The 15,925-nt window shown below is 37.9% G+C and overlaps 1 protein-coding gene across 4 annotated transcripts in view; it reads right to left on the bottom strand.

Moving 5' to 3' along the window:
* Positions 1–1,152: 1,152 nt before the first annotated feature.
* The window catches only part of USP32 (ubiquitin specific peptidase 32), a 77,081-nt gene continuing 62,308 nt past the window's right edge, over positions 1,153–15,925 (bottom strand). For all 4 annotated transcript variants that reach the window (XM_084299608.1, XM_084299609.1, XM_084299610.1 and 1 more), the window contains exons 23-34: positions 15,498–15,672; positions 14,669–14,820; positions 13,813–13,924; positions 13,039–13,250; positions 11,432–11,616; positions 10,187–10,273; positions 9,557–9,677; positions 8,687–8,878; positions 7,788–8,082; positions 7,022–7,455; positions 6,312–6,404; positions 1,153–5,772 (exon numbers count right to left, since the gene is read on the bottom strand). In XM_084299608.1, coding sequence (XP_084155734.1) covers positions 5,599–5,772; positions 6,312–6,404; positions 7,022–7,455; positions 7,788–8,082; positions 8,687–8,878; positions 9,557–9,677; positions 10,187–10,273; positions 11,432–11,616; positions 13,039–13,250; positions 13,813–13,924; positions 14,669–14,820; positions 15,498–15,672 — 2,232 coding nt within the window. In that variant the 3' untranslated portion in view covers positions 1,153–5,598. The remainder of the gene's footprint in view (positions 5,773–6,311; positions 6,405–7,021; positions 7,456–7,787; positions 8,083–8,686; positions 8,879–9,556; positions 9,678–10,186; positions 10,274–11,431; positions 11,617–13,038; positions 13,251–13,812; positions 13,925–14,668; positions 14,821–15,497; positions 15,673–15,925) is intronic.

Below are 15,925 nucleotides of genomic sequence, written 5' to 3'. Positions count from 1 at the left end.
CTAATATCTGAAGAACAAACACCTACACAGCATAGTACAGACCTGTTATTTCTTGGCCTGTTCTTATGAACTGTATTTTTTTTTTTTAACTTGCTTCTTTCCTTTTGCTCGTATGTCTTTTGTACGAATTGTTTCCTTTTGCTTCTGTCTGATGGAAACTGGTACTCTGCTCAACCTGAAATGTCTATGATCAATTATACAAAAGTAATTAAATTAAGCACTAAGCAAGTAGGTACAAAGTTACTAAGCACCATTTACTTCAGGTTCTACCATAACACGAAGAGTTTTTTCAGAAATTGCTGGCTGGACAGGGCAGGCAGCGCTGCCACCCCGTGGAGCTGAGCACCACTGCATGGCCCCGGTGCCAACTGAAGGAAAAATTCAGCGTATGCCATTGAAAGCTGTGTCTCGACTTACTATCAAATTCACAAGTGATAGAAATCCTTGCATAATTGTCTTATAATTCTATTCTTTCCGGAACATTTTGAAGCAAAACCTTTATTTTATCTACTCTTTGTTAAAATCAAAAGGAGACATTACTGTATGAGACCCAGCAGATCCTTTACAGCTTGAGTTTTAATTGCCCAACTAAACCAACAAAAATAAAACAATATTAAAAAAGACTGATTTTCTTTTTTCTACTTTAATAACCTACACAGGGATTCTTAGGAGTAGGTAACTAGCATCTCCAGGTGCAGCCCCTGTGCTTTCAAGTCATCACTGATCTCATTTCAGGTCTACCAAAAATACAGCACAGAAAAATGAGGGAACCATTTCATTAAATGCAATTCAGTGTGCTGGTTCTTCAGACTTATTGCTAAGAAGGAGAGAGATGTCGTTCTCACTCTCTTTCTCTCACGTATACTGGCTTACATTTTAAATATGATTAAATGGACTAATTCTAAAAACCAATCAGAATGTCCTCAAAAAGAAAACTAAAATAAATTAAAATGTAGAAGTAACTGCAAAGATATTTCAGACCTGCTGAGAGCAATACTGGACAAATTGTGAAGACTTGCTGTATGCTTACACATTTCAACCTTTGGGATAGAAAAATACATTTAAGCTTAATGAAAACAGTACAGAAATTTCATAACAAAAAAATAGTAAAAAATTATCTGACAAGAAGTGACACTTTATCTGCATCCACAGTATTTAATTTGTTTGAATAATATAGTTACAGATAAACAGGTTCACTCCATATACAATTACCGATACCTTTTTTAATACAGCTCATATTCCAGTACATCAACACTATTTATTTACAAGGTATTTATGTACATTAACATCTTTCTAAAGTCAGTGCATTGTCAATAAGTTTTATACAATAATTTACAAAGTGAATATAGTTAATAGTTAACTTAATAAATTTACTACTAAATCATGAATTAATTTAATTTAAAAAATTAATTACAACCAATGTAACAAACACAAAAGATCAAATAACATTAGTAGATTGTGCTACCTGCTTAAATAAAACATTTTAAAGTAAAAATCAGATGAAAATCTTTCACTTTTCATGGAGTTTGCGCAGGGAGGAACAGACAAACGGGAACTGAAAAAAAACCTTCTAACCTAGAAACTCACAATTTGCGCCTTTCTTCTGTCTCAGTGTTTAGACCACTTTAAAGATAAAAGGGTGTATGGGTGTCCTGGTTTCAGCTGGGACAGAGGTAATGTTCCTCCTAGTAGCTGGCGTGGTGCTGCGGTTTGGATTTAGGATGAGAACAACCTGCTAAGCCCCCACGTTTAGGTGCTGCTGAGCAGTGCTTGCACAGGGCCAAGGACTCAGCTTCGTGCCTGGGGGTGCGTGAGGAGCAGGGAGGGGACGCGGCCGGGGGGGATATCCCGTACCAGGAGTGTCCTGCAAACATAAAACTGGGGGGGCTGGCCGGGGGGTACAGCCACTGCTTGGGGACGGGAGGTGAGCAATCGCATCACGTGTCACTTGTTTTACAGTCTTTTTTCTATTATTACTATTGTTTTCCCTTCCTTTTCTGTCCTATAAAACTGTCTTTATCTCAACCCATGAGCTTTTACCTTTTTTTTTTTTTCCCCTCAATTCCCACTCCCATCCCACTGTGGGGGGAGTGAGCAAACGGCTGCGTGGTGCTGAGCTGGCAGCTGGGTTAAACCACGGCCGTCCTTTTGGCACCCGACGTGGGGCATGAAGGGTTGAGGTAATGACAGAGCTGACCAGAGCACATTAAAACGAACTAACACAACGCTTATACCAATTTTAACAGCTGCTGGTCACACCATTGGAATTTTTGCTCTCAGAGCCGTGCTGTGTAACACCTCGCTTGCTGCCTACGCTCCCTGTCCCTGGGGAACATCCCTGGGGGCTGGTTTAAGGTTATCGCTTTGCTGTTCTGCGTAACAGTGGCTTAGGATGCGATAAAATTACTGGTTGTGAGATTAATCTGGTATTTGTACTCTACATTACCATCATCCTCATACTTCAGGAACCATCTCTCAGCAACTATAAATAATTACATTCTTTACCTTTTTTCCTAGAGAGACAATCTATGGGGGAGACGAGGGGGACACTTTCCCCACACTTCTTCCCCTTCCTTTTCTCCTTCATCTTCCCCTTTTCCTCCAGGCTAGTCACAATATCTCTTGAGAATTTCGAATAACCTTGGTATGTTCAAACCATCACGTTCCTATTGCTATGTCTCCTGAACACGTTTCTTGTTTTGTTCAAGGTTAAGCAGCTATTTAAGAATGCCACCCGGAGACAGCATAGTTAGGAGTGGCCGGCAGGTACGTGGGGCAGTGGGCACCTCCAGCGCTTTGGGACTTCACCCCTGAACAAGTGCAGAATCCTAAAAGCTAGGAAAATATTTGGAAAGAGCACGCTGTCACCTGGCGATTCCAGAGACACAGATTGCTGCCATGTGCTGGGACCTGGCCCGTGCCTACCAAGAGCCCTGTTCAACACGATTCAGCGCCCGCAAGGGGAAGGTCTCCGGATCTGACAACAAAACGCCAGACACTGCAGCTAATCCCACCCCACAACACGCACTGCAGCTGAAAACCGTGCCAGAATCAGCTGCTCCTCTTTTCAAGAAGCAGCAATGGACACAGGAGTTAGCTCGTTCACCAAGAGAAGAAACTCCCACTAAGAAGCGAAAGAAGCGGACGAGGCAAACTACTCCGAAGCAGGGCTACCACAGGAACACGAGGAAGAGGCAGACCTCACAAACAAGGCAGCAGACACCCAATTCCTACCCCTGAGTCAGCTGCAACTACCTCCCAAAGGGTTTCAGCCATCATCCAGGCAAGCACATCAACACCTGGCTGCTCTGACACTGGGAGAGCAGGACCTGTAGCCTGCAATCAGAGGGCAGGGAAGCCACTCAGCTATTAGGAGTAAGCGTTGCTCTGCTTAAGTGGGGGATATAGAGGGTGACACACCACGTGTCCCCCTGGTTTTACCTGCACAACCACGGAGAGGACATGAGGAATTTGGATGGAAAATCTACCTCGGCCCTAGTGGCTTGGGTATATGACTCGCAAAGAAGTGAGTGATGAATACTCTGATCAGGACCGGAGGGGCCCTCGGGGAGAACGGCCCCACCTGGAGCCTCTGGCAAAAAGAGCCCAGGGAGACCCGAGGCCAAGCCCTAGGGTTTTGGAGTTGGGGATTCTGAGGCCTAACTTCAGCTGAAAGAGCTACTGGCAGTGTATGAAGGGGTTCGAGCTGCGTCTGAAATGGCTGGTACTGAAACACAGCTCCTCCTGGCACAGCTCCTCCCCTTCCTTTTCTGTCCTATTAAACTGTCTTTATCTCAACCCATGAGCTTTTAACCATTTTTCAGATTCTCTCCCCCATCCCAGTGTGGGGGGAGCGAGCAAAAGGCTGCATGGTGCTGAGTTGCCTGCGGGATCAAACCACAACAACGGGACAGGGAGCAACACCTCACAAGTAAGACAATACTTAGGTGGGAACTCATCTGCTGTCCTGACAGAGACACAACCTCCAACAAAGACAGGGAAGTTCTTGCCAGAGTACAGACAGCAAGATCAGCTGATATAATTTTTTTTTAATGGAAATAAAACCCAGATCCTTCTGGAAATCATACAGTTACTGGTAGGCTTGGCATTCTTGTAAAACACATTAAAAAGAAGCCAAACGTTTATCTCAGAGATCAATGACATAAGTATCAATTGTTAGTGAAGCTACGAAATCTAAAGAATTTGGAAGATGACACATGGAATTAGTAAGCTTCTTAGACTCAGCTGAAGAACAAAAGGTGAAACATTTATCTTCATTCATATATGCAAACAATTTAACACTGAAAATGTTTAAAGAAATGCCTACTCAAAAAATAACCATCTCTTTCCCAGTCTCTGCTAAGACTTGCTCAGGCTTTCCTTCATGCAGTAAGCCCATTGACTCCAAAGAGCATCTTGCAAGGGCACGGAAAGCAATTTTGTTTTAATTGCAAGTATAAGCATAACCTGTTACAAGAAAGAAAATTTGAAAGGCAACCAACGTTTGAAAAGAGAAACCCTATTAAATTAAGAAATCAATAAAAAAATAATACAAATCCATGAATGCTACGATAGCTACCTGACAACCACAGCTTCTTATTTGTTTGAAATACACAGTGGATAATTCACAGCCATTCACTCCAGAGCCCTTACAACAACAAAAACAAACTATGTTTTTGAATTTAATTATACGAATTTTTAAAAGTGCAAATTTAAAAGCAACACCAGTTATGAAACATAAGCTCAAGCATCTTTCCTTCCAAAAGCTGGGAACATTTTGTGCAATGTGCACATTTTAAGACACCATGCGTGTAATCACAGCTACTCTCTTCAACCTGAAGTTTCTTAATGAGGCATCTCAAAAGTTTAAGATAGCACACTTCAGGCAGAAAAGCCATTCCTGAAACTTGTTGATCTGCACAGCCAACACGTGGAGAAAACACAGTTATAATAAACCATTTAAGAGTAGAAATTAATCTCACCTCAAATTATAATTTGGTTGTGCTCCCAACATACAGAAAGAAAGCAACTGACACGTTAGTGGCGGCAAAACTGGAAACTTTTCCTACTCACGATGTTCATTCTTTAAATTTGTGCACTTTCCATTCTCTTACTTTCCCTGTTTTGCCAATAAAATGCAATAAAACTGCAGGAAAAAGGAGGTAGCAATATCATGTTGTCCAAAGACAACACTACATTTTTTTCCCCATTATCTTAAATCTAAAGAGAGCTTTAGGGGGTTGTTAGAATAGTTGGTAAACTCTACACTACTTTGTTTAGCTCTTATTTGGACTATTAAATTTACCTCTTATTTGGTCCTAGTTGGCTTTTCTCAAACCATTTTATTTAAAGGCCAAATGGCAGTCTCAGCCTGATGTCTAACATCAGAAATGTTTAGAGCATGTAGTGAGATAACAGAACAAAACAATACTATCTTTATATTAACTGCTATTTAATTAGGGTTTTCTTTTTGTGCTTTCAGACCACAGGGTACGATAACTACACTTAGCTTATCTGTTTCAATAACATTTTTGCCAAATGTAAGTTTCAGGGTGTTATCCCTCACATTCTCAAAACAGTCCATGGAAGATCATCTGCTTACTGTAAAACACAGTACTTCTTATAGTCTGACTCAAAGTCTTCATCCATGCTGCTTGTGTCTGCCATCTTTTTGCCATCAATCTTTGGCAGAAATTGTGCATAGTCTACCCCCTGCTGCTCATAGAAAAGAATGTAGGCAGAGTCGGTGTCGATTTCATCAGGATGCAATTCCTGGAAAAAAAAAAACACAACAGAAAAACACGTTCTGAAATAGGCAGTGGTACAATTGTGTTACTGTCACTGAACTCAAAATGTACGCAATTGCCCTAGAAACGGTATTTTTAAGTGGCTGTTTACAAGAAGGATCAAGTTTTCTGTCTTCCTTATTACAGCTATCAGGTTCCATTATTTACTTGAAAAGTATGACATTTTAAAGTGTTAAATGCAAACACTTTGAAATATTGGAACTTAATTATTCAGTAATTGAATACAAAACAGCCAGTATCATGAAAAAATATTTTTGGACTTCCATTTTTAGTAACACTTCCATTTTGTACAAAACAAGCATCTTAACCACATTACAGCAGCTGATGAACAGATGTTAACTTGAAAAAAATCTCATGTACACTTTAGATTAAAAATGTAATATTTGTCTGAAATACTTTTGAAACGTTCATGATTTTTAAAAGAACGGTTCTCACAAAATGTAAGTTTCTTTGGCTCTAGGTACCCAAGGTAGTAATTATTTGATACAAAAACAAATGATTTACCTTACAGCTACTGTCGTTGTAGCAGTACCACTTGTTGTTTGGGTTTTTGGCATAAGTGACATAATGACCCCCTCCCATAATTCCTGAATGGCACTGAAGAAAATGAAGAAGAAAATTTTGGATCAAACATCAAAGCTGAGAATTCATGGAGCAGTATAAGAAATTCATGATTTTTAACTGAGCGACAATGGTCTGTGACAATCTATACATGCCGAAGATGCTTAAATGTTGCAGACTCTCTTAAACAAAACCTCTTTCCTCTGAAGTAACAGCACATTAAATATGACAAAAACATCTCATGCATGCTGAGCTTGGCAGTTCAACATGCCCGGTCCAAATGCAGCCTCCCTTTCACACCTCTTTCTGCCTTTTTCCTTTACCACCAAATTTTACTTAATTGTTTTCTAATCTCAGAAAAGCTAAAATGGTCACACAATCGATGTTGGTGCTAATTCTGACTGCGCTTCACTTTTTTCTTTCCTTTTAAAATACCTGGAGCTTGCTAAGCTTACATGCTCAAGAAGAAAAAACACACAGATACTTTTGAGCTGCATTCAGTTTTATACTAAATTGACTTTGCTGACAGTGGCTCTACTTTGTTCTTTTTTTTTTTTTTGATAAATCTCTACTTTTTTAATGTAAACAATAAAAAAATTTAGTCAAATTAATGCCACACAAAGATAGTTTACTCGCATAAAAAGCCAACTTACCGAAATTGCATATAGATTGTAAATAGGGTTAACACAAACGTCTTCTCTTTGGTCATCTGTAATATCATCCTCACTGTGGTTATCAATTTGACCGTTGATACTGCCATTACTATATGCATTCTGTTCACAAATATATCCGTTGGCTAGAGTCATCTCATTGTCCTGAGCAGTATACAGTTCACTCTGGCTACCACCCAAAATCTGCCCTCTGGTAAGAGCATCACTTCGATCAGAAGTAAATTTCTGTTCCTGGTCAGTACCATTCTCTTTACTTGCATCCAAATTTTCTTTGCTACTCGATAGTTTGTTTTTACCCAGTTGTGGTAGCCGCAAACGCCCTTTGCCTCTTCCTAAAGTCCTTGGGCTACTATTTGGGCTACTGTTTTTACTTGAAGGACAGCTGGTTCCACTTTTCCTCCCCAAAGATGGAGATGCTAGAATAGAAAATATGTGGACTATTAAGGTAAGTAAATACATGGTCTAGAATTTTTATTAAAAATTTTTGTTGAAAATTCCTCAGTCTTAATCCAGACCACTACCCTGAAGTAGACAGTCCCAATATTTGTTGTCGCTAATTTTTTAATTATTATTGTTTTTTTAAGTGGTGGAGTTTCACTAAGCTTTCCAGAGCAAACAACAACAGAAATGATCATTTTAGAGTAAGTGCAGAGCTTTGGCAAACAAGCAAACAAAAAAAGTCATAAAACTATTTTTTTTTTTCCCCAAGTAGCAGCATTTACTGGAATCTTCCCTAATTATTACCTACCTTTGATATTATTCAAGACATTAGTAGTGTTAAGGGACGATGGACTTCTGTTCAGTGCATCTCCTTCTGCTGTGTAAGTAATCTGCAGATCTACTTTTTTAGACTCCCCTTGGAGAGGGGTCCGTGGTTCAGGAAGGTCATCAAGTTGAGGAGTTAACTGCTTTCTTTGAAAATGACTTGGATCCCTTTGTACCAAAAAGGCACTTGGGTCAAAATTTTCTCGGGGAAACTTAACAATTTTCTGAGATTTTATCCAGCGGCCATTTACAAACTGAAATCTTTTCAGGTGAATGATCTAAAAACAAATATGTTAGAGAAAAATAAAGAATTATATCACAGTGAGTAGATTTAACTGTTAAAATATTTTTTTTCCTGAAGCATACACATTTTATCACATATTAATAAAAGGAGTAACCACATCGTATGTGACAATTTAGATTGTAGGATCAAGCTGGTAAAATATGGAACTAATGTTTTCATGGGGAAATGATGGAAAAGTTTGCTTCACTTCAGTGATCCATATTGTAGTGTTCTGAATAACCTACCAAGTTTCAAACCCAACAACAGCAGGTGTTACACAACTAGACAAAAGATCACATTGCCAGAAACACTGCCAAAGTGTGAACTCTGTCAGAACAGACAAAACCGAATGCAAAATGCCTCTTTTGCTGTATTAGCTAAAAAGATAAAAAAAAAAAAAAAAAAAAAAAAAAAAGCTTTTGAGGTTTGCTATTTTCCTGCAGTACAGAAATGCATGATGTGAACTAAGTCAATGCCCCTCCTGAGACTGTGAACAAAAGCAAATCTTATTCAGAACACGAAGAGGTAGTTAGCAATTCGAATTTGTAACCAATGCAGCTTGATTCTGCTGCTGTAGAGGAGTCAAAACAATATCATACCAAAATAGGAGGAAGCCTCCAAAGATCTAGTTTTTTTGTAGCCAGGCAATGGGTCTTGCATTTGGAACAGTAGTACATCTCATCCTCCCCCAGTTCTTCCTCACTGGTGAAGGCTCGAAGACAGCTATCCAGATTGATGGGCTCTGCTTGAGCTCGTCGGCTTTGTTCAACACTTTCATGTTCTTCTACAATCTGAAGTGAGATAGAACTGTTTCTGACTTGGAAACATACAAACTGCTCAGAGGAAGACTGTTCACAGTATTGTACAAATAACATCATATAGTTATATTTAGGATTAAGCTAAATGCACTAAGTTTTAGCAGATTTTTTCAGTTATGAAGAGGGAGACATACAAATAACGCAGTCCTTATTCTTGGGTTTTGTTTACAGAATCATCCATGAAGCACAAGGTTATAGATTCTGCTCGTAAATCTGAATAGCTATTCCAGTTGAACTCGGCCATGTATTTACCTTTAGATCTGTTTTGTAGACTCAATGAATCAAATGGATTTACTCATATGGATAACTGTTTATGGCACTGGCATCCTTAGAAAATCTATCAAATTAACATATTTTGTAAAATATTGTGGCTAGAACCAACACAACGGGCAATAAATACACTGCTGTGGCTTTTTAAAAGCTTCCCTTGCACATTATCGCTACGTAAGAGGTGTAACATTAAGAAATTAATTTATTCACAGAATATACTGTTCTACGATTACTGCTTTTAGTTTAACAGAAAATTGATACAGTAAGAATCAAATGCCTAATGAAAAAGAAAAAGGAGTGCCTTCGTAATTTAGTCTTAGTGAAAAAGGTTTTACTCCAGAACTATTAACAAACAATGAAGGGTTTGTGTAGCAATTTTACCCGTTCCTGTGATGTCTGGTAGCGTAGATGGAGTGCTGTTGGATCCCAGTCTACAGCAATGTAAGCATTACCAACAGAAGCTCTGTCCTCTGTGCACTCAATTTTACAGCCACGGCAAAATCTAAGACAAAAAGTTAGATGCAGTAAGTGAACTGTCCAAACCCTTTTTCGCTTTACCTTACTTCACGCTTTGGAAAAATTCCAAGCGCACTCTTAGGGTCCACTTTAGTTCTTACTCTCCAAATGGCAGAGAAACTAGTGAGGAGAGATGACCTACATCTAAAAATGTTTAGTTTTGTATGAAATCCCCACAAATCATCCAAATATGTACATGTACGTGCCTGCATGTAGGCACATATGCACACAGAAAATTGTAAGGGGTTAAGAGTTTTTTTGATAATCTCCTGTCTATCTCCTAATTTAAGGTTTCTGTCAGCGGGGCTTTCAGCTCTCCAAGTCATAAAAGCTATTCTGCAGTGAAAGTCTGCCATGTGAGGGTTTTGGTTAAATTAGATTCTAGATCCTTATTGATATTACCTCTGAAGTCTGAAACGTATCAAAAACCCATTACCATAAATTACATTTCTGCTGAAGTGATTCCTTTCCTTAAATCTAAAAAGGACAATTTACCTGTACCATGGACACCAAGCACAAGAATTTCCATCCTTCTGAACTACTCTTAGAGTGAATGGATACTGATATCCCATGCTATCATCACTGAAACAGAAGAAAACACAACATGAAACATAGGTATTCATTCAGACTGCCAATTAATTTTCACCTTCCTTCACTCTATTTGCTAAAACACCTAAAAAATCCAAATGATAATGAATATTAAGCATAAGATATTGAAATAAGACCTGCCTTTATGTCACCTAAATTCCAAGTACACATATCATAGCATTAGCTTTAAGTCTACTCATCAGGATCACCACTGAGCTATTAAAAAAAAAAAGGATATTTAAAGCTTTAGCAGGCACAGTCACACATTTTCATACTACCATCAGTACTACTTCATTTTATTAGCACACTAATATGACTGCAGAGGAATAGAAATGGAAATCCATTAAACAACTGCAGTTCCTCCTGCTTTGGAAATGAACTTTTTCATACAACCTTCTGAAAACTAAAATAATTGAAACACGTATAGTATCTGACCCTTGCCTCATGCCTTCTGAAGGCGTTCAAAAAATTGCCACATGCAGTGGCAATTACAGAAAATGAACAGTAATGCACTCACTGATTTTGAAAGAAACAGGACAACATCCTACCCTGTATCTCTTTTCTAGCCCAGTTAACTTGGACACAGGCTCGCTGGTTTAAATTGACTACATAAAATCAGTTAGTCTAGAGTCACGCTCACAGCTACTAATAATTGTCAAAATTCCCTGGCATACTGATGAATGAACAATGTAGTAATTCATTGTTAAATACATGAAATGTTATCATAGGACAGACTGTTCAATTATTTTTCCATTTGACGGATATAATGAGTTATCAATCAATGCATGAGAATGAGCCAATTAATTTGGGTAAAACCTATCTTTAAGCGCACCTGGAAGGAATACTATATTTAACTATACTAAAAGGCATTAAAAGGTATTTTTAATTATTGTCATTATAAAATTTTAGGACTCTAAAGTCACTTCTTAGAAAAAGAACCCACTAGATAGAATCTGCAGACAGAAAGCATTTGAGGAAAAACTGCACAAAATTGTTCCTAAAATTGCTGACATTTAAAAGCATATCTCCATTCAATAGAGCTATTATGAGAAGTTAAAATCAATGAAGTAATGAGTATTTTTAAAATTCTGTAAACAAGTCTAAGCTATTGTATTATGTAGTTCAAATCAACGGTTGGCCTGCCAAACTCACCAGTCTTGTGCATGATTACTAGCTTCCTGAGGTGGGAGAGGGCTTGCCAGCCTGGAAACCTGGATCCATACTGCATCATACAGGTCTTTTTTCCGTGTATGAACTGTACAAGGAACAATCAGTGGCATTCCAAAGAGGCTGGGGCGATTCTTCTGAGATGAAAGAAAATACAGTTCTGTCCGCATCTGCGAGTGTGAAATAAAAGAATGACTCAGATGCAAGTATGAATTAATTCACATTACCATAATTACTCGGATGCTGACCTTGGTTTATATTCTAGGTTTCAACAATTAAAACAAAAATTAATTCTATTCAAAGTATTTTATTTCAACATTTTTTTGATATAAAAAGCAGTAAAGTTTGATAACTGATTTGAAACTACCTGAAAACTTTCTTTTTGTATTTTCACAGCAATGTTGTTTAAGCCCTAGACTATATCAGCATAAATCTATTTCAACCATGTTCAATTTTTTGTATTTCATGATGGATATTTCTTACTTTTCCCACCAAATGGTAATGTTGTATTGCAGAAAGGCACCTAGTGATGTTACTACCTGTCCCCAAATGACCTCTATGCTTGGCAAGCTTACATTCTCTCCAGAAAGAAAACCTTCACATTTAAGGAGGCACTGCAGACTTGTACACAACTTACTCCAAGCAGACAAATTGGTCTTGTGCTACATCTCTCATTTATAAGTAAGATTTAACACAGTGACTGAATGACACTTAGGTACAGTAAACCACTACTGCCTTGCAAAAGTTTATTACAAATGAGCCTTTCCATCAATAAGCTTTTTGACAATGACAAGCACGGATTGCTGGAATTGCTTCCACACAACTCGTACTGTGAGCTGTAGAACTAGCAGACTGTAACAGCCCACAAGCATTGTACCGATCACATATGAAATTCTACCCAGCTTGAATCAAGATGGCAATGATAGAGGTGGTTAATGGCCACGATATGAGAGAATAAAGCAAAGCAGCCTCATACCAACACCCAGTGAAGAGGGAACTTAAAGAGCCTCCCAGCCCACATTCCCTAGGTTCTAAATGTCAGCAGAGTCTGAAGTCAGGAGACAGTGCATACTGAACACATGGCTATTTGAGGTGTTCAGTCACTCAACTTTGACATTTAGAGTGCAACACAACTACAGGTGCTTTTATCAAGAGCAGTTCATGCTAACAGAACGATCCACTAATGTACTATCTATCTTTACTCTGGTTCTGTGTAAGAAATGATGCTGTTCCACAGGCTGGGGAAGAAACGCATTTCAAGTAGTTCCTCTAATTAGATTTTTTTTTTCTGCTCAAAGAATCCTGGAACATTTAATCAGGGAGCTAGTGAGTGCCCAAGCATGCATCTCAGCGTTAAAGGACTGGGAAGCATGCCAATACTAAGGAAAGAAAAATATACCAACGTTAGACACTATAATTTAAATCTACATGAGCCGTGTGTCCGTATAACTTGGTGCATACATAATAGTGAAACATATTCATGTTCCCTCATAAGAAATACAGCTTAATTTATCATATGGACATAAAAAATACCCTCACTGACTTTCTCAGCGTTATGCGAATAATTTATAACAAATGCAAAATCCACGAACCATTTTTCTATGGACCGCAATTATATACCCTGTACACGGACTGTCAGAAATCAAGGGCACGTGACCGTTCAGAGTCCAGTTGGCAAGGTTCCGCTCTGTTCCACATGGCACTACAGTATTTGGCATTCCGTTGGGAATCAGGGTTGGTTTGGGAAGGTCCCCATTCATCATTATGTTGGGTGCTCCGTTAGTTGATGATCCAGTCGAGGTATCTGTAGACAGAAAATTACATTCTCACTTTTATCTACAGCATCTATAACTTATCACAAGTTCTTCATGCCTTCTGCTCTGTTCAATGCATTTCATGAAATATCTGCTACTCTCCTTCAGACCAATACATAATCTTTTATTTGCCTAAAACTTTGGAAAATCAGAGTATGCAAGAACAAGGAATAATAGAGGTGTTTACAATCCATACGTGAAAACACAGACAACAAAACAGAAGCCAAAACTGAACACCATACTTCCAGTATTTATACATCCTACTTTACAGCCAATCCACAAGCAAGAAAATATTTTGCATGTTTCTAACTAAAATGAGTATACAGTGATCTTTAGACTACTGCCCTGGGCACAACCCTAAAAAGAATCACAGGGCACCAGCAGGCACTGAGACTGTTCACAGCTTCTCTGTGCATCAAACTTGGACTTATCTGGCTTTTCTTTATGCCTGACTTTTTCAGTTGTATTTAGTAGTAAGGTTTTTCTCCTGAATTTCTGCAGTACCCAAGCACTGTACGTTTTAAGTGAACAGGAAAAAAAGTGTTCTTTTACCTGTCTGCACAGGACTTGATGCTGATGTAGGTGATCCTGGAATGGGTATTTCAAATGCACACAAAAACCCACTCACTGATAACCGGACTTTCTGGTTGTCTTGAGGAAAGTTCTTCATTGCAAACAGGGAAAAAGTTAGTCAGATATGTACATGCTTTTATCTGCAACTCCTTATATGCTTTGTTCTTTTGAAAAATCAGTACGCCTATCAGATCATCTCTTCCTTCCCATCTGCTTTTTTACTCCTTTCTTGATAAAGGAGAGCCAACAAGCACAAGACTTTGCAGACCGCCGCAGCAAGACCTGAGAGGCATTACTGGTTCTACACTGTAAGCCCCTAGCTTAAATCCTATTCAATAACAGCAAACAAAAATACAGATGTAAACACATACATAGCCAGTATACAGAACTAAGCCAGGTATCATTTATGTCTCCAACCTCTTGACGGTGTTTAAAGCTCATCATAGCACTCTACCTTGAGATTTATTATCTCAAGATGATTTTCTCATGTTTTCGTTAAATATCATTATTAATCAATTCAACTTCTGTGGGCTTCCACATCATTTTTCATTTTATTTACAGTTGAATTATTTTGGCTCAGTTTACTTGGTTTTAAAACTATTTGAAGTAAGCCAAATTACAGCTTAAAAGTGAAACATGAATTAAATAAAGTTCATATAGAGATAAAACCAAGCTCACTTTTTTAATCACACGTTCAGTTAAATTACTTCACATTTCTTGTGAGCAAAGCTTAATGTCAAAAAGCATGAAGACACTGCAGATATGTCAAAGAATAATCAGAAATGTGAGAAGTATTTTACAGCTTTTTTTTTTTTTTTTTTTTTTTTCTTTTTACCTTTATATTGGAGCTATGGACTTCTGCAAGGAGTATCTGTTCTGGTTTCAGCCCACAGAGTTCACTTAACTGTTTTTTCAAACCCGTATACTTTTCATCCATGTTCAATCTCAGGCCGTATCGAACAGGTGTAGTACCATCCAATTTGATTACTTTAAAGGGGAAAAAGAAACACACTGGTCAGCAAACCAGGAAAGATTCAATGAGAATAACACATTACACCTACTTACTTATTAGAAAGTATTTTTTTCCCACTCAAATCTGATTTTTATATTTTTTAATTTTATATATATATATTTTTTTATCATCAGGCAATTTTCAAGATCTGCAGACAAATGTCAGAAAATCCCTTGCTGCACCGGCAGTAGAAAATGGATTCAAATTTTCTTTATCTTTTTATCATTTTTCCTTTTGCCTGTTTTCCAACAATATATTGGTTGCTCATAGTGTAGTTCACAAACTGTGAAGTATTTTTGTTTGTCCACTCTCTTTTTCACCCTACACAGTTTTAGGACAATGTCCACAACACAGATTTTCAGTGAAAAGAAGTGAAGTTCTCAAAACCTCAATTTTACATGTTTCTGTTTTAAGTTTTTTAGTCAGGATAGGAAATGTATGGACCGTGTATGCTCTGTTTTTAAAGCTTTTATTTTAGTTTAACCAATGAGAATTCTTATTTCTTTTACATTAAAACAATGCTACTATTTTTAAAGTACAAATATTGACACAGAATTTGGATGTTTTAGAGCTGTTCCTTGAAAATCTGTTCTATATGCAGTTTTTAACTCCCTATAAACTTGTGTGTGCTACAACAAATACCATCACTCACCTGTAATTTCTAGGTGCATGTAGCTATCCATTGGCAAAGGCAAGGATAAAAAATTGAAAGGGTCAAACCTAACACTTATATGTCCACACGTTTTACACTTTACTTGTGACTTCAGCTGCCCATGAAATAAATCTACGACAATGGATCTGTTTCTTCTCAGATGGTTTTCCCAGGCCTAAAACAAATTGCAGGAAAACAACACAAAGTTAGAAACTGGACTACTTGCTTGAACTACAGGAAAGAGGATGCATTGGAAGACCAGCAAGTTTTGTCAACCTATGGAACTCAAATACTTTTCCACAGATGTGTCTTACTGATTTATAATAAAGAGTAAGTATTTAGTTTCAACAAGAATAAAGAAAATTTATTTTCCTTAACACAATAATCAAGGTATGACATCATTTCAAGTACTTCTGAAAGGATCATTA

This window comes from Netta rufina (genome assembly GCF_964035555.1).
Source record: "Netta rufina genome assembly, chromosome: 21".
In the NCBI taxonomy this organism is placed as follows: Eukaryota; Metazoa; Chordata; class Aves; order Anseriformes; family Anatidae; genus Netta; species Netta rufina.
Note: the sequence above shows the minus strand (reverse complement) of the source record. Positions and strands in the feature narration are given on the sequence as shown.